The sequence below is a fragment of the Diorhabda sublineata genome, chromosome 1 (assembly GCF_026230105.1).
Source record: "Diorhabda sublineata isolate icDioSubl1.1 chromosome 1, icDioSubl1.1, whole genome shotgun sequence".
In the NCBI taxonomy this organism is placed as follows: Eukaryota; Metazoa; Arthropoda; class Insecta; order Coleoptera; family Chrysomelidae; genus Diorhabda; species Diorhabda sublineata.
The window spans coordinates 2,405,078-2,424,448 of record NC_079474.1 but is presented as its reverse complement, the minus strand read 5'-3'; the positions used below and the strand labels follow the sequence as shown (position 1 = coordinate 2,424,448).

At 33.0% G+C, this 19,371-nt stretch overlaps 1 protein-coding gene across 1 annotated transcript in view; it reads right to left on the bottom strand.

Moving 5' to 3' along the window:
• LOC130444245 (uncharacterized) overlaps positions 1 to 17,547 on the bottom strand; it is a 131,771-nt gene extending 114,224 nt beyond the window's left edge. The window contains exon 1 of the mRNA XM_056779312.1: positions 17,194 to 17,547. Within this exon, the coding sequence (XP_056635290.1) occupies positions 17,194 to 17,468 (275 nt within the window). The 5' untranslated portion in view covers positions 17,469 to 17,547. The remainder of the gene's footprint in view (positions 1 to 17,193) is intronic.
• Positions 17,548 to 19,371: the final 1,824 nt, after the last annotated feature.

The following is a 19,371-nucleotide window of genomic DNA, read 5'->3' as shown; positions in this document are numbered from 1 at the left end:
GGATCATGTTTTCTTATTTATTTTTTCGAAAATAGGTACGTAGGTGCTTGAAATAAAGCAAAAAACTGAACTTTGGAAATTATAATCAAAAATTTCTTGTTCAATTGCTGATATTGCTATTTTGAAAAAGCCAGCTCTCCTATGAACGATGGAAAGTCTTCTACAATCCTACTTTTATCGTTTTTGTCAGATCTATATTCTATCTCAGTAACCAAGCCTGGTCCAGACTTCTAAACAGTCTTCCGCCTACCTCAACAACCATGTCTGGCCCATAATTGGTTGTAAACCAGTCTTGGATCTTGCTAGGCCTGGTGCAGGCTTTCGAACCAAGCGAGGGACATTCTCATCATCCCAGAGTCCATTCTCCACCACGACAACGCAAAAAAAACGTTGTTGAGCACTCAATAATTACTTCTTATTATAAAAAACATCGATCTCCTGGTAACAGTGGAAAATCTTCTACAATGCTACTTCTTTCGCTTGTACATGAATTTCTTGAAATGATTGGTCAGATCTATATTGCTGGAAGTGATAACTGGGTCTATCTAAGTAACCCAAACTTCTAAATGGTTTTAGGTCTACCTAAACAACCATGCCTAGCTCAGACTTGGTTGTAAACCAGACTTGGATCTAGCTAGGCCTGGTCCAGGCTTTCGAACCAAGCGAGGGACATTCTCATCATCCCAGAGTCCATTCTCCACCACGACAACGCAAAAAAAACGTTGTTGAGCACTCAATAATTACTTCTTATTATAAAAAACATCGATCTCCTGGTAACAGTGGAAAATCTTCTACAATGCTACTTCTTTCGCTTGTACATGAATTTCTTGAAATGATTGGTCAGATCTATATTGCTGGAAGTGATAACTGGGTCTATCTAAGTAACCCAGACTTCTAAATGGTCTTAGGTCTGCCTAAACAACCATGCCTAGCTCAGACTTGGTTGTAAACCAGTCTTGGATCTTGCTAGGCCTGGTGCAGGCTTTCGAACCAAGCGAGGGACATTCTCATCATCCCAGAGTCCATTCTCCACCACGACAATGCAAAAAAAAACGTTGTTGAGCACTCAATAATTACTTCTTATTATAAAAAACATCGATCTCCTGGTAACAGTGGAAAATCTTCTACAATGCTACTTCTTTCGCTTGTACATGAATTTCTTGAAATGATTGGTCAGATCTATATTGCTGGAAGTGATAACTGGGTCTATCTAAGTAACCCAGACTTCTAAATGGTCTTAGGTCTGCCTAAACAACCATGCCTAGCTCAGACTTGGTTGTAAACCAGACTTGGATCTAGCTAGGCCTGGTCCAGGCTTTCGAACCAAGCGAGGGACATTCTCATCATCCCAGAGTCCATTCTCCACCACGACAATGCAAAAAAAAACGTTGTTGAGCACTCAATAATTACTTCTTATTATAAAAAACATCGATCTCCTGGTAACAGTGGAAAATCTTCTACAATGCTACTTCTTTCGCTTGTACATGAATTTCTTGAAATGATTGGTCAGATCTATATTGCTGGAAGTGATAACTGGGTCTATCTAAGTAACCCAAACTTCTAAATGGTCTTAGGTCTACCTAAACAACCATGCCTAGCTCAGACTTGGTTGTAAACCAGTCTTGGATCTTGCTAGGCCTGGTGCAGGCTTTCGAACCAAGCGAGGGACATTCTCATCATCCCAGAGTCCATTCTCCACCACGACAATGCAAAAAAAAACGTTGTTGAGCACTCAATAATTACTTCTTATTATAAAAAACATCGATCTCCTGGTAACAGTGGAAAATCTTCTACAATGCTACTTCTTTCGCTTGTACATGAATTTCTTGAAATGATTGGTCAGATCTATATTGCTGGAAGTGATAACTGGGTCTATCTAAGTAACCCAAACTTCTAAATGGTCTTAGGTCTACCTAAACAACCATGCCTAGCTCAGACTTGGTTGTAAACCAGTCTTGGATCTTGCTAGGCCTGGTCCAGGCTTTCGAACCAAGCGAGGGACATTCTCATCATCCCAGAGTCCATTCTCCACCACGACAATGCAAAAAAAAACGTTGTTGAGCACTCAATAATTACTTCTTATTATAAAAAACATCGATCTCCTGGTAACAGTGGAAAATCTTCTACAATGCTACTTCTTTCGCTTGTACATGAATTTCTTGAAATGATTGGTCAGATCTATATTGCTGGAAGTGATAACTGGGTCTATCTAAGTAACCCAGACTTCTAAATGGTCTTAGGTCTGCCTAAACAACCATGCCTAGCTCAGACTTGGTTGTAAACCAGACTTGGATCTAGCTAGGCCTGGTCCAGGCTTTCGAACCAAGCGAGGGACATTCTCATCATCCCAGAGTCCATTCTCCACCACGACAATGCAAAAAAAAACGTTGTTGAGCAGTCAAAAGATTAAATTGATAAATCATCCGCTGTACAGTCCTTGTTGCCAACTAGCCGTGGGACTATCTAAGCAACCAGGCCTGGCCGAAGGTTGTAAACCAGTCTTAGACTAGCTAGGCAACCAGGACTTGTCCAGGCTTGCGAACTAGCCGTGGGACATTGTTATCATCCCAGATTCCAACCAAATCTGGGCCAACAATGGTTTCTAAGCTAGTGCTGGGTCTATACTGAGCCCATCGTAGAAACCTATATGGTAGACGCATCATTTTCCACCACGAGAATGCGAGTTTCCACGGATCAGTTAAAAAAAAAACGTTTTTGAACAGTCAAAACATCGAATAGATGGTTCAACCGCCGTACAGTCCTTGTTTGGAACCCAAAGATTCCTTCTTAATCCCGTAGATATAAAATCAGTTGCGAGATCAACGTTTTTCTACACCTGAAGAAGCGGTTGAAGCGTTCGAAACAAAGTTTTGGAGGTAACGTCAATCGGAAAGAAAATTAGTTTAAAAAAAGTGTGTCGATCTTAATGAAGAATATTTTTAGAAAGAATAAAGTCATATCCAATTGTAAATATTTGTTTTTATTTATCTATCATAACATTTTGTTTGAATAAATGAATTTTTCAAGAAATCTCGCTCGGTTTGTAAAAGTGCAATAAGAGCGCAAATCTTTGCACAATTTCTTATTTATATCTAGGTTAATTGCGATTGTTACGTGTTCTAATGCAGTTCTCTTTCATTTCATGCCACTTTCAGTTTAGTTCAAGGTGCATTGCATTCGGATTGATTTCTCGTTGCGATTGCATCGAGAAGGCGACGATCGTTCCGTTTATTGTTTTGTAATCGACAGATCGTATCGAAATATGAAATTGTTTGTTCAGAATCCATGAAAACAGCAGAAAATTCGTGTATTTTCATATAAACAATACACAAAAAAATCTAATCTTGTGGCTTGTTTCTATGATCCACTCTGTACCTTTAAAATAAAGAACTTTTCAGTTAACCCTTGTATATGCAAGTTATTGTTGTTGAGGACAACGTAAATATCATAAATACGGATTGTTTCTAAATTTAGGAAGTCGTAGCGTAAAGAAAATCAACATTAAACTATTGTATTTCGATAAAATGTTCGTTAATAGAAAAAATATTGTATGCAATTCGTGTGTAAAGGCCTTTTTTCGATTCGTGTGATTGTCACCTGTCACATTGTCACAAAAAGGCACATTTATATATTTTTCGAGGGTTCAAATCTATGAAAAAAGTTATTGAACATTTTTTTCACCCCCTTACGTTGCGATAAGCCAAAAATCCTTTCGGATGTACTTATTTTAAATATATTTGAGTGTATGTACGAAAATACGGGTGATTTTGACAGTTTTCGTTTAGGGAAAATTTAAATATATTTTTAAATAAAACAAGAAATATGAAATGAATAAGGGTTACTAATTCACCCTAATTTGACCCCCGTATAATGTTACAGGCGATTAGTCCTTTGTTAATGCTCGGAAATTACACAATTTCAAGTTTATAGTTCAACTGAAATTAATAAAAACGAAAATTAAAATGAATTTTATATTTTCGCGGTCCCCTCGTTTTTCGGCTCTAGAAAATCGAAAAATCGTCCGATTTTGATGAATTTTTTGTTTTCGAATTAATCAAATGAAGTTGTTGTATTTTTTTTCGTAATCTACACAAAAAATCGAACAAATTGGGAAAAAAATTTATACAAAAATGTTGATTTATCACGTGTTTACGATTATATACTAAGAAATGGGTTTATGATAATATTTACAGTCATAAAACTATATGAAATCTTCAATTGAGATATTTTCCACATTTTTTTCTTCATAAATCCGCCGTAAAAACGAAGATTTTAAAAAAAAATTCATCGAAATCGGATTTTCTAGAGCCAAAAAACGAGGGGACCTCGAAACTATAAAACAACCAAAATAAAAACTCAATTTTAGTCACCACCTTTTAGGGTGGGTTGGGGAAATTTTGATACCCTAATTTCATACGAGCAATCACCTTCCGCATTTAAAAACACCCTGTACGTTTGTACTTCCAAAAATACTCGTTAAACCATACGTGGGATGACGATTGTTTCGACAGTTACGCAAATTCTCTGTTATTGAAATTGAAAAATGAATTAATGCGCGCGAGAAACATAAAAAAAAGAAGCAAAAAAAAACGTTACTCACGCTAGTGACTAGGAATGTTGAGTAGGTCAAGAAACCATATAAAAACTTCGCGGTTGAATAACCTAATTGGAGAATGGGATTGCGAATTTTTGGTTGATTGTTTACCGTCTTACGATTCGTTATTATATTCACACAAACCGCGATTCTTGTTATTTTTGAAAAAAAAACGGAAATATTTCCATGTACACTTCGGTTCGATGAAAAAATTTCGGTTTCACATTTTCCCCGCGTAAATCATAGTTTCCACCTAATGTAACTGTCATTGTCAATGTGACAGATAATTCGATAATTAGCCTCTGCCTCTTCGGTTAACGAAGATTCAGAAAGCTGCCATTATTGCCAAATTAGAAGATGGCTGATCTATCAGAAGACTGCCAACCCATCTAGGTCTCAATGCGAGTACCGTAGCCAGAGTGAAGAAGCGATGGAAACAAGACGGAACCTTCTGCCGAAAGGTTGGGTCTGGAGGAAGATCAAATGACACAAAAGATGTTGCACTGGTTCATAGTTTTTCAAGAAAACTTCCCTTTTAATCGATTGCTAGAGCTGCACATACAACAAACTTTTCGGGATCCCGTCCTAGGAAAGCATCGCTTTCAAATGAGTGCAAGCAATCCAGAATTAAGTGTTTGCACTCAATTACGTGTATCCATATCTTCAATTCAAGATTTGCAGATGTTGACGGAAGTGATAAGTCTGGCAAATAGTAAATTTTTAGATTTGAACTAGTATCAATGAGTCTGGCGTTTGTTGGAGGATTACTAGAAGGATATCTTGATCCTTCCAGTACAGGAAACGAATCTATCTATCAAATCATTGCCGAGGTACTGAAATCAGACCGGAAAGCAACCGAATTCGCTGTTCTAGTATGAACCGATAAATTTATGGAAGTGATAAGTCTGGCAAATACTAAATTTTTAGATTTGAACTAGTATCAATGAGCCTGGCGTTGGTTGGAGGATTACTGGAAGGATATCTTGATCCTTCCAGTACAGAAGACGAATCTATCCACTAAATCATTGCCGAGGTACTGAAATCAGAATGGAAAGCAACCGAATTCGCTGTTCTAGTATGAACCAATAAATTTATGGAAGTGATAAGTCTGGCAAATAGTAAATTTTTAGGTTTGAACTAGTATCAATGAGCCTGGCGTTGGTTGGAGGATTACTGGAAGGATATCTTGATCCTTCCAGTACAGGAGACGAATCTATCCACTAAATCATTGCCGAGGTACTGAAATCAGAATGGAAAGCAACCGAATTCGCCGTTCTAGTATGAACCAATACGATTTTTTCCAATGTTTTCATTCTGTAGGTCTGTTTGCTCAGAACATTGGACAACCTCAACATTTTATCTTCTTTGTTTCATAAATCACTATGAGCATTTCTCCTAATACCTAAAGAACCCAATTTTTGACTAACCAAAGCCCTTTTATTTGTTGTTATAGATACAACGACTTAGTGTTAAGGAGTGATGGACTTTAGTGGTCTTGAGAAGGAAAAAAAAGATTTTCCATTGTAATTTTCATGAATATCTTGTAAAGAACAAATCGATTTTCTAAATTAATATTGGTAAACATGACAAAAGATGTCAAATAAATTTACACGACTAAAAAATCGTCCCAAGATGTTATATATAATGATTGTTGCTTTTTCTTCTTCTTCCACGTATGTAAATGAAATTAGAAGTCGAATGGGTCTATTTGAAGCCCTAAAAAAAGGGGTGTCAGCTTGATTCGACCATTTGTTGATAGGCTCTTATCATATCTAATATCAAAAAGGGTCGTTGAAGCGTTACGTCAAATACTAAATCGTAAATAATGAAGGGGATAATATACGAGGTACAATATATAATTTCGATGTTTGTGAAAGGTTAAATTAATTTGTAGTGAAATGAGGTTATTATTCACGATAATAATTGTTACAATTTAACATATAAAAAAGGAATAATTACGCCAGAATAAGATTCTTTTTAAAAAAGGTCAGAAACGGATTCATATTTGAGGGTATCTTTCGATCACACCTCGTAACTAAATTCGTACTATTGAAAAACAACTTTTTATTAGATGAATGAAATTAGGCGCAGTGTTATTAATGAAAAATATCAAAATATGTCAAAAACAAAGGATAATTTAACGAATTGATTGTTTTTTAGGTGTAGTGTCAAAATTTATGGCAATATATTATTATTTAGGGCCTTTTTCGAGAAAGTTTGAAACGGAATTTATCATAACATTAAAATTTTGTTGTTTACTATGAAAACTGTCAAAAAAAATTACGAATGTTTCGAATAATTACACAATTTGGATTGTGCTGTCAAAATTTTATACCCAAATCGAGAATAATCTGTCAAAATTTGACGTTGTTTTTAAATAAAACCGTTAAGAACCAATCAAGGACTTTGTTTTGTAAACAAAATTCTAATATTTGAAAGTAAAATTCAACTAGCACATTTCATATTTGTCAAATTTGACATATATATTGAATTTAATTTGGAAAAGCTCAATTTGGGCGTCTTAATATGATACGAAGATGGACCCAAAAGTACCTGGTCTGACCTGATGATGCTTGAAAATTGCCACTGAATTAGAAAGTACACATTTGAAGACGCCACGTTGTTTAGTATTTGTTTGGCAGCCATCAATAGTGAAAAGCCAAGAAATCAAGCAAAAACAGCCGCATTTGGCTAAGAAGAAAGTGTTGTTTCATCAAGATAAAGCACCAGCTGACACTTCCGTTATTGCAATGCCCGAAATTGAGGAATTAACGTTTGAATTGCTACCTCATACTCCCTATTCGCCAGATTTAGTCCCCACTGATTATTTTCTATTTTATTCTATTAAAAAGGGTATCGAACTTATTGAACATCGCTGGGAAAAGTTTATGGACCTAAAAGGAGATTACGTTGAAAAATAAATATATTTTTCTCCTAAATTTTTATGTTTTTCTGGTAATTCTGGAAACATCCTCGTAATCCTGACCTATATTTTCATCGTAGAAAACTATCCTTGTAAAATGATACTCAAATGAATTTCAACTTTGAGAAAGCTATCGAAAACAACAGAATTTTGGTAAATAAAAATAAGTAATAATAAGTAAATAAAAATTTGACACCTATTTGGCACGATTTGACATCCATATCGTGATATAATTATACGAAACCTGTTAAAACTTGACGTATATCTCTGAGAGCAAAACTAACAGTTTTTCTTTATAAAGAAAACTGTATAAACTGTAGTATAACACAAGAAGGTACAAATTTACGTTAAACTGTGGTTGGGGCATTATTAGACGTACACATAAGACTGTCATTTATCAAAAACTGTCAAAACTTGACGTATATCTCTGAGAGCAAAACTAACAGTTTTTCTTTATAAAGAAAACTGTATAAACTGTAGTATAACACAAGAAGGTACAAATTTACGTTAAACTGTGGTTGGGGCATTATTAGACGTACACATAAGATTGTCATTTATCAAAAACTGTCAAAACTTGACGTATATCTCTGAGAGCAAAACTAACAGTTTTTCTTTATAAAAAAAACTGTATAAACTGTAGTATAACACAAGAAGGTACCAATTTACGTTAAACTGTGGTTGGGGCATTATTAGACGTACACATAAGATTGTCATTTATCAAAAACTGTCAAAACTTGACGTATATCTCTGAGAAAAAAATAAAAGTTTTTCTTTATAAAGAAAACTGTATAAACTGTAGTATAACACAAGAAGGTACAAATTTACGTTAAACTGTGGTTGGGGCATTATTAGACGTACACATAAGACTGTCATTTATCAAAAACTGTTAAAACTTGACGTATATCTCTGAGAGCAAAACTAACAATTTTTCTTCATAAAGAAAACTGTATAAACTGTAGTATAACACAAGAAGGTACAAATTTACGTTAAACTGTGGTTGGGGCATTATTAGACGTACACATAAGACTGTCATTTATCAAAAACTGTTAAAACTTGACGTATATCTCTGAGAGCAAAACTAACAATTTTTCTTCATAAAGAAAACTGTATAAACTGTAGTATAACACAAGAAGGTACAAATTTACGTTAAACTGTGGTTGGGGCATTATTAGACGTACACATAAGACTGTCATTTATCAAAAACTGTTAAAACTTGACGTATATCTCTGAGAGCAAAACTAACAATTTTTCTTCATAAAGAAAACTGTATAAACTGTAGTATAACACAAGAAGGTACAAATTTACGTTAAACTGTGGTTGGGGCATTATTAGACGTACACATAAGACTGTCATTTATCAAAAACTGTTAAAACTTGACGTATATCTCTGAGAGCAAAACTAACAATTTTTCTTCATAAAGAAAACTGTATAAACTGTAGTATAACACAAGAAGGTACAAATTTACGTTAAACTGTGGTTGGGGCATTATTAGACGTACACATAAGACTGTCATTTATCAAAAACTGTCAAAACTTGACGTATATCTCTGAGAGCAAAACTAACAGTTTTTCTTTATAAAGAAAACTGTATAAACTGTAGTATAACACAAGAAGGTACAAATTTACGTTAAACTGTGGTTGGGGCATTATTAGACGTACACATAAGACTGTCATTTATCAAAAACTGTTAAAACTTGACGTATATCTCTGAGAGCAAAACTAACAATTTTTCTTCATAAAGAAAACTGTATAAACTGTAGTATAACACAAGAAGGTACAAATTTACGTTAAACTGTGGTTGGGGCATTATTAGACGTACACATAAGACTGTCATTTATCAAAAACTGTTAAAACTTGACGTATATCTCTGAGAGCAAAACTAACAATTTTTCTTCATAAAGAAAACTGTATAAACTGTAGTATAACACAAGAAGGTACAAATTTACGTTAAACTGTGGTTGGGGCATTATTAGACGTACACATAAGACTGTCATTTATCAAAAACTGTTAAAACTTGACGTATATCTCTGAGAGCAAAACTAACAATTTTTCTTCATAAAGAAAACTGTATAAACTGTAGTATAACACAAGAAGGTACAAATTTACGTTAAACTGTGGTTGGGGCATTATTAGACGTACACATAAGACTGTCATTTATCAAAAACTGTCAAAACTTGACGTATATCTCTGAGAGCAAAACTAACAGTTTTTCTTTATAAAGAAAACTGTATAAACTGTAGTATAACACAAGAAGGTACAAATTTACGTTAAACTGTGGTTGGGGCATTATTAGACGTACACATAAGACTGTCATTTATCAAAAACTGTCAAAACTTGACGTATATCTCTGAGAGCAAAACTAACAGTTTTTCTTTATAAAGAAAACTGTATAAACTGTAGTATAACACAAGAAGGTACAAATTTACGTTAAACTGTGGTTGGGGCATTATTAGACGTACACATAAGATTGTCATTTATCAAAAACTGTCAAAACTTGACGTATATCTCTGAGAAAAAAATAAAAGTTTTTCTTTATAAAGAAAACTGTATAAACTGTAGTATAACACAAGAAGGTACAAATTTACGTTAAACTGTGGTTGGGGCATTATTAGACGTACACATAAGACTGTCATTTATCAAAAACTGTCAAAACTTGACGTATATCTCTGAGAGCAAAACTAACAGTTTTTCTTTATAAAAAAAACTGTATAAACTGTAGTATAACACAAGAAGGTACAAATTTACGTTAAACTGTGGTTGGGGCATTATTAGACGTACACATAAGATTGTCATTTATCAAAAACTGTCAAAACTTGACGTATATCTCTGAGAAAAAAATAAAAGTTTTTCTTTATAAAGAAAACTGTATAAACTGTAGTATAACACAAGAAGGTACAAATTTACGTTAAACTGTGGTTGGGGCATTATTAGACGTACACATAAGATTGTCATTTATCAAAAACTGTCAAAACTTGACGTATATCTCTGAGAGCAAAACTAACAGTTTTTCTTTATAAAAAAAACTGTATAAACTGTAGTATAACACAAGAAGGTACAAATTTACGTTAAACTGTGGTTGGGGCATTATTAGACGTACACATAAGATTGTCATTTATCAAAAACTGTCAAAACTTGACGTATATCTCTGAGAAAAAAATAAAAGTTTTTCTTTATAAAGAAAACTGTATAAACTGTAGTATAACACAAGAAGGTACAAATTTACGTTAAACTGTGGTTGGGGCATTATTAGACGTACACATAAGACTGTCATTTATCAAAAACTGTCAAAACTTGACGTATATCTCTGAGAGCAAAACTAACAGTTTTTCTTTATAAAGAAAACTGTATAAACTGTAGTATAACACAAGAAGGTACAAATTTACGTTAAACTGTGGTTGGGGCATTATTAGACGTACACATAAGACTGCCATTTATCAAAAACTGTCAAAACTTGACGTATATCTCTGAGAGCAAAACTAACAATTTTTCTTCATAAAGAAAACTGTATAAACTGTAGTATAACACAAGAAGGTACCAATTTACGTTAAACTGTGGTTGGGGCATTATTAGACGTACACATAAGACTGCCATTTATCAAAAACTGTCAAAACTTGACGTATATCTCTGAGAGAAAAACTAACAATTTTTCTTCATAAAGAAAACTGTATAAACTGTAGTATAACACAAGAAGGTACCAATTTACGTTAAACTGTGGTTGGGGCATTATTAGACGTACACATAAGACTGTCATTTATCAAAAACTGTCAAAACTTGACGTATACCTCAAACTGTCAAAAAATTATTCCAATTATCCCTCGTACAATTAATCTGGCTTAGTTATGATACTCCCATTGTATATTTTCTTCAAAGGTCAGTCTTACATTTGATTGTTTCAAAACCGGATTGACATGAAAGAAAATTAAGTCTGTTTTGAATAATTCGTTGCTATTGTTTCTCATCCTGATGGAGATCTCGATCGCGAATAATGTATACGACGTTTCGTCTTTCTTTTTCTTCCTCGTGTTATATCAATTTTGTTATTCAGATTCAAATCGAAAAATACCACGTGGGACGTACTCGTATAAGCCGAAAGGATTTTCATAAAACTCTCTTATTATATATAATATGTCGTCATTTAGGTGTTATTCTTCTTCTTTCTCTAATTTGGCCTCTGCCCAGTAGATTACAAAGTTTTTTAAGTATTCTACATAACTTACAAGGATGCAAAAGCTTCCAAGAGGACCTGCATTTAGAAAAACATCAAAATTTCGATTACGAATAACGTAAAATCAAAATTTTATAAAAATTAGTGTCGCATAAGGGGTTGTTCTTCAAAGAAACATGAAAATCCTGTAAGAATTCAGTTCTTTTCTCACAGAACCTGAATCGAATTTAATATTCCTTGTATTTAGTCAAAATTTGAAAAACATACCTTTTGAAGATGCTTTCATTACGAGATTTTGTTATTTTCACTTTTAAATTACTAAAAATCGCTAAAAAATTATCAGATTTTAAAACAAAACAGTAGTATTTCCGAAAAAACATTTTAATTTAAAAAAAAAATTACATTTATTTCATGAAAATCTGTTCAGTACATCCCTTTGCAAGCTTCCAATTTGATTATCGCAAAAAAAACTAAAAAAAATATATAACGGAAGGGTGGAAAACAGTAAGAAAGCAGGATTGTACTTAGCCAATTCATGTAGGTGAAAACAAATAATTTTAAATTAAATATATAATATACAAATTATAATACTTGGTTTTGAATAACACTTATTTCGAAATATTGTCGTATACAAGCTATTTCATTAGATCTAATAAAATTTTAGATTATATTTATATAAAATTACTGAGTACAGTACTGTTGTTCAATCCTTTATACTCTTTCAAAAGAGAAACACGCGTTTCGCAGCCTCAATTTGCATTTAAATGAAGTAAGGTCTTTGCGTCCATATAACTAAGTTGGGTGTTCATAGAAAAAAAAATTATTTGGGTCAATACAGTTAGACGAAATATTTCATACGAAATTCAATTATATGAAACAAATATTAAATAAATTACACATTTTATTCATCACTAAATAAGATTTTTTTTATTTAAAATAGCACACCCTTAAATCTGCATTGCATCCCAAATTACTCTGGTCGAATTTACCAGGTCATCTACCTGCTATCTAGACGAATTTACTACTACCGAACGAAATATTTTCAAAATAACCATCTAAAATACGAATTTTTTTATAACGTAAAAAGTTGTTTTATCAATTATGTTTTAAAAAATTGAAGACTCAATATAACTAACAATCATAGTCCAACTGACACTTTTCTCAACCAACCCTCAGCTTCCAAACAACTGCACGACGTGCATCAAGTAAGCGTGCGTGCGTGCGTGTATGTGTGTGTGTGTGTGTGTACTGTACGGTGGAACTGTCGTGGACAATAGCAAATGAATCATCTCCCGATAAACGGATCAAGTAACACATGTCTCCCCGCCTTCCATGACCAATATAAAGGGAAGCGAAGAGAAGCTGACTACTGATGAGGTCCTGCAGCGTTGTGGGATTTAATTATCATATACACCCGCCATTTCCCTCCGATCCAGAGGGATTTACGGAAAAAAAATCTGAATTGTAATTAAAATGGAATTTGTCCTCGATATCAGATTGATTTTGAAAAAAATCTTTGCATCTTTTGTTTAGAAACATTCGCTTTCGATTATTCAAATAACGATTAGTTGCCATTCACAAGAACCAGTCTTTCGTAAAAATTAAACTACAGTTACATCTAACACCTAACGAACTGGCAACACCGTAATCGCATTACATTATGCGGTCAGTGCATCCATCAGCAGTAAAGGAATACAACGTTGTCGATATCATCAAAGTTTCTATTATTATCATAATTAACTAAAATATTAACAGTAATAATATCACGAACAGTACCAATATACTTTATATTTACAACAGTTTTTACTTTGGTACGACTTTTATTTTAATTTTAAAAAAAGATTATGATAATTACAAATCCAAAACTTTCTAATTGTATAATTTTGTTATTTTAAAATTGTAGTTTATTTGGCAACGCGGCGTTTGAAGTTGCACGATCCAAACTCGAACTTGTTTGTGTGTTGTTTTCTTCTTCTTTTTTTTTCGGTCTCTCCTCGCTAGTGCTTTGCGCACAGCTGTATCGTCTGTTTCTCTTCAACACGCGACACGGCGATGTACCGGAAAAAGGATGGGATACTAGGGGCTTTTCGACAGGGCTTTAGAACAGGTTGGGTCTTTGTCTAGGCGGCCCGCAGTGGCGGACGACAATTTTTTTTTTACAAATTTAACGTGTATGTTTATACAAACACGAAATAAAATGTACGTAATGGCTTAGAATTTATCAATGACTTTCAAGATTAAATTCTTCTTTTATTTAAATTTCTGTAACAATGCGCTATCTTAATTTTTATCTATATTGTTTATTTATAATAATCGTTCGTAATTCATATTCAAGGTCAAGTTTACGATAGAACCATAAATATTTTAATAGTTTAAATGATGATCTATCTAGATGGCTTTTAGTGATCACCAGTGTTATACGAGTGTAGATTTTATATTATTTAGATTTATATCTGAGAATTGGCAACGTTGTTTTATTCGATACTTGATTAAAATGATTTATTTCTGTGGATGAAACAAATAATCAAACAATCTATTACCCTCTCCTTTTATATATTTTTTTCGTCATTTTATAAAGATACTATGATTAAATAACCTTTTAATGCAAACTCATAGTTTCGACGTATTCTTGTTGATAGTTTTATCTCTTTTCGATACGCATGACCGAAGCATCATTCCATCTTTATCCGTGAAACGTGACATCTGCACGTACCATTTCTATTAGCGGCCATAGGCGGAGAAAAGTAAAAGAAAACATGAACAATACTCTTATCGTTTTGGAAGAATATTCGTGTAAATATTTAGCAGTAGTGTTAAATATAAAGAAAAACAATTTCAACGTCAGAATTTATACATATAAACAGGTTAAATATCTAGTTTGTAGTGACGTAACTGACAGACTATCTCTCTCTACTTTAATACATTTCGGTAACACAGATATGTAAGCCACGCCCACAAAGATAGAAGAAGCGTTCTTTTTATTAACTAACGTCGTTTTCTATGGTTTTCTAGAAACCTTCACGTTTTCTTCCTTTCGAACGGAATAGAAATTGTTATATAAGTAAAATATAATGGATGTCATCTGTTTCGTTAACGCTGATATACTAATTTTAACTATCTTTCAAATTAAAGCAGTTGTAAACGCCAGATGGCACGGGAACATAAAATTACACATATCGAGATTTGAGACGTCATTCGTATATACATATACATAATACGCATCCGTCCTTGTGTTAGTAAAATCAACGTCGGTGGTCTGGAGCGAGGGTGTAAAAAGGGTTGAGTACTTAACAGACAGCATTTTGTCATTGGGTATCAATGTTACACGATCCGAACAAAAGAATATTAATGGGACGATATTTGCGATGTTGCCAGATGATTATCGAAATTAAAAAAAATACGTAAAATGGAATTTTGAAATTTTGTATATATGAGCGCATCAGAAGTACTGAATTTACTCGAGTTACGAAATAATAACAGTATACATATAAGAATCTAAACACGTACGCATATACTAGAATTTCAAACCTCTATTTGAAAGTCACAAAGGTCACGTTACTAGTTATAAAAGTCGAAATGGCCTAGCTAGCGTGTAATATGTGTAAAAGTATGTATAGTTACAGTTTCAAAATGAAAAACAAACGTGTCAAATTAACTATACGAGTTTGTTTAATTTTCTTCGGGTGTTTTCACAATGATCTTCTCGCCAATTTGTACCTGCACCCATATCATTTTAACTGTTTCATTTTCTAGTGTATACTGGTGTCAAAAATCAAGGTCAAATTCGAAAAATTCTTTTACGCATCCACTATATTCACCAGATCTGTCCTCTAAGGACTACTGATCTGTTTAAGACTCGCTACAGGGAAAAAAGTAACAATAAAAAGAGAAAATCCCAACTGAAACAAAATTCTAATGGAAAATTATTTGGATTCTTTGTAAATGGTGAAGAAAAGCTAGAAGTAAACTATTTTGATACTATAAATCGAATAAAATGAGAAAAAAGATAAAAAATTTAATAATTTTCAAATAAATCTCATGTTTGGCCCCCGTATACATCGATAAACGGTACTTGTATATCTTTCATATTCGTAAATTGTTCCTGACTATCACCCATCGTCCGAGACAAGAGGTACACATTTCTTCTTCTTTTTTTTTATTATTTGCCCTTCCAAAAACTGAAAACGAGTTTGCTGGTTTCGTTTCGAGCTCCTGGAGTTACAAGAGTTAGTCGGCCCATCAATCTCCGTCGTAGACGAAAAGAATTTGAAAGTTTCTTTTTTTTCGGTCCGTTCATTTCGATAATCTTTTACTTTAAAAATTGTCGTTTAAAGATTTTCTTTGTGTTGATAATTCGACTATCGAAACACCCCTTGTATATTAATTTACGTCACCTTTAAACTCATAATAGCATCCTCCTTGTCGTCTCTCTTATTATTATCGCATGAACCAGGTAAAAGTCTGATTAGGGAAAAAGCACACACACACAACAAGAATTCGTTCTTTGTTGTCCGATTCACAAATATAAAAAATACCAGCTGCTCTATTACCTGCTGGTCGCGGTAAAGTAGGCGGTTGATTCTGTCATCAAAATTATTTACAAGCCTCTTTCTTACCATCAACAATATAGAAAAAACTCTAATCAACAATTTGTCTCTTCATATACAAATTTTTTTATATTAATACGTTTAATCACATAAAAACTTCCTAAACTTGAATTTTAAAACAATTTTTCTTATTTCTTATTGATTAATTATATTAATAATTATAACCTTTTATTTTCTAAAAGAAGAAGAAATTGAAATTTTATCATTGAGATTCAAATTAAAAAAAAACAAATGGCAACTAAAATACGAAATAATAAAACAAAAAAAACTTATTTGAAAAACTGTTACGTATATATGTCATTAGATAATGACGTACATTTTGACAGAAATACCTTTCCCTCCATTTCGACGCCATTAATTCAACTATAATTTGAAATATATTTTAATTCGGAACAAATTAATAACCTATCTTTAGTATTCTCTTAAATAAAATGGTTCCATCACATATATTTACACAAGATATACACGAAATTTGATAATCGTTAATAAAAATTTCATACTAGACGTAAAAAACAATGTCATTGACTCATGATTCCGAATCGTAATCGTGAAAGTTGAAAAAAAAAACCAGTACACTGTCGTTTTCAATTTCTGTTGGTTAAGGTAAAGGCCAAGATCATACACCATTGAGAGATTATCTTTTTGCACGAATTTATTGTCTAATAACAGGTTACTACAGAGCGATAAACAGAAAGCTCGAAAAAAAATTGTTTTGATTCATTTCGCGACTATATATAAGATGAGAAAAAGTTACTACAACGAATTAGTAGACTGTCGGATATCGATGGCCGATCGTCGTGTATACTTCCGCTATATACGTACTGTCAAAATTTATAAGATAACTAAAGTGATAAATTTTGAATGAAAGTCGGTGAAATAACGCGTGGGATAAGTGAAATTTATACCTGTCAGAGGATTCCGAACTATCGTATCTGTCAACGCATCTCTTTTTCCTACAATCGTCTTCGAGAATCCCTTCGTGTTTGATTCCATCTCCAGTACACAATTTATTGAAAATCTCACCACTCGCACTCTCTACTAAATAGTCTTTCACTTTCTCACTAGCAGAATCTGTCATACTATCAATTGTCTCACATAATACGACATTGTCACTAGCATTCGAAGCAGTTTTTTCGATAACATCTCCGATCGGATCCTCCGTACACAACCCGTCTGCCATTTTGAGAACACACTAGGTAGTTAAGTTATCGCAGCCGCATTCGAATGTGGTCGGAGCATTGCGGTGCGCAGCTGCGTTTGATGACAGAGGGGCCAGAGGAAGACTTGCACTATGACGTCACTCCCCCTCTAGATTTGTAGTGCATTAGACTGCGTTGCCACATCGGCCGATCCCGAAAATTAATCCTGGATTAATTTTTTCCACCAAAAGTTAATTCATTTCGTTATCAAATTTAAATCAATACAATCAAATAATATTATCAATTTTACGGTTTAAAATCCACTTATGTTGATAATTCGGATTATATACTCGATAACATATAGAGTTTTATATATTTTTTAAATTGCATAATAAATATTTATGATAATATACGATTTTTGTTTTCACATTTACTTAATCCATTTTCAAATAGTAATGTGTGAATATATTCATTGATATAAATACGATGTATATTTACAAGGAAGTTTAACGTTTTAAAGGATAAATTAACGTTTAGGTGGAATAATTCGGGCAAAAATGAACCTCGCATGTAAGAATGGATAGAAATAAATTGGTTTACTTTGTATAGACGGTCTTCAGCTCAGCAGTTCGGCACGAAATATCAAAAAGCTACATAAACATCTATAGATGGCGTGTGTTTTAACCATACATAAATGCATCTGGTAAACATTAACTTTTTTCGGAACGTAATTTTCAAACTGTTTCTAACGTAAAACACAAAACGAATTAATTACGAAAGTGCATGCAATAAAAAAGACATAAACACGTTTAACTGTTTATATTCATCAAAATGGTTCTTTGGGAGGAATAAAATTTTATATCTTGACAAAATAAAAGTTATACCTACTTTTGTTTCTAACTTATAACACGTATAATATTAATAACCTATAAATTCAATATATTAAATAATCTGAACATTGTTTTGTGTCTTGCATTTACGGTGTAAAATATTAACAGAACAAAAAGAAAAACAAATAAATCCGACAACATTGCGTTCATTGGCCGCTTAGAATACCAATTACATAATTTACTTGACCAGAGCGGGTAATGACATCGACTATGCACCGAGATCTCCAACATAAACTGCATTTCATTGAGACGATGACGATGTTTTGATTTTTTTAGTGATACATTTTAGGTGGAAGTACGACAGTTTGTGATTCATTACAAAAATTTAGTCGTGGGAGAAAAACGCGGTTTTAAAATCTGTGTAAACAAATCCAAGTTGTAGTCTATAGTTTACGGTATTTAAATATACGAGGGAGCAATAGAATCGTATGAATGAGTTTTTAAACAAACAGAAAAAGTTTACGCAAAGGTAAAATAAAATACGTCATTGGAGGTGTAATGTAATGAAATTATTATACAGTTTGATGGTTTATGGAAGGTAGGGGTAAAGAGAATATTTCAAAATGGCGCCGTTATAGACAAACGGTATGGTATGAATAGCAATGTAGGTGAACTGAAGTGTATAGAGTTGAAAAATTTAATTTCTTTTTCGATTCAAGCAGTTCATTATTGAAAATTTCAATGACATGCATTGCATAAAATAATGCACTGAATATAACCTAAAAGAATGCTAATGCTAAACACATTTCGACGGACACTTTGTTATATAAACAAGACTTTGCAGTCGAAATTGGCAACACCGCGGTAATTGACGTTTAGTGACTACATAAACAAAGAATTATGATAAATGTTCACTTAAAAACAGATTATTTGTAATTATCTTTTTCTATAATAATTTGTGAATATTTTTTGACTAAAGTATTCGAAATTTCATTTATTATTTATAGGATGACGAAAAAATTTCCAGTAGATAACTTATTTAATAACGCCATGTTGCCTAATTTCTTCTAAGGTATCATCCATTGACGATCTTTTTGTTACGAAATGTATAAAC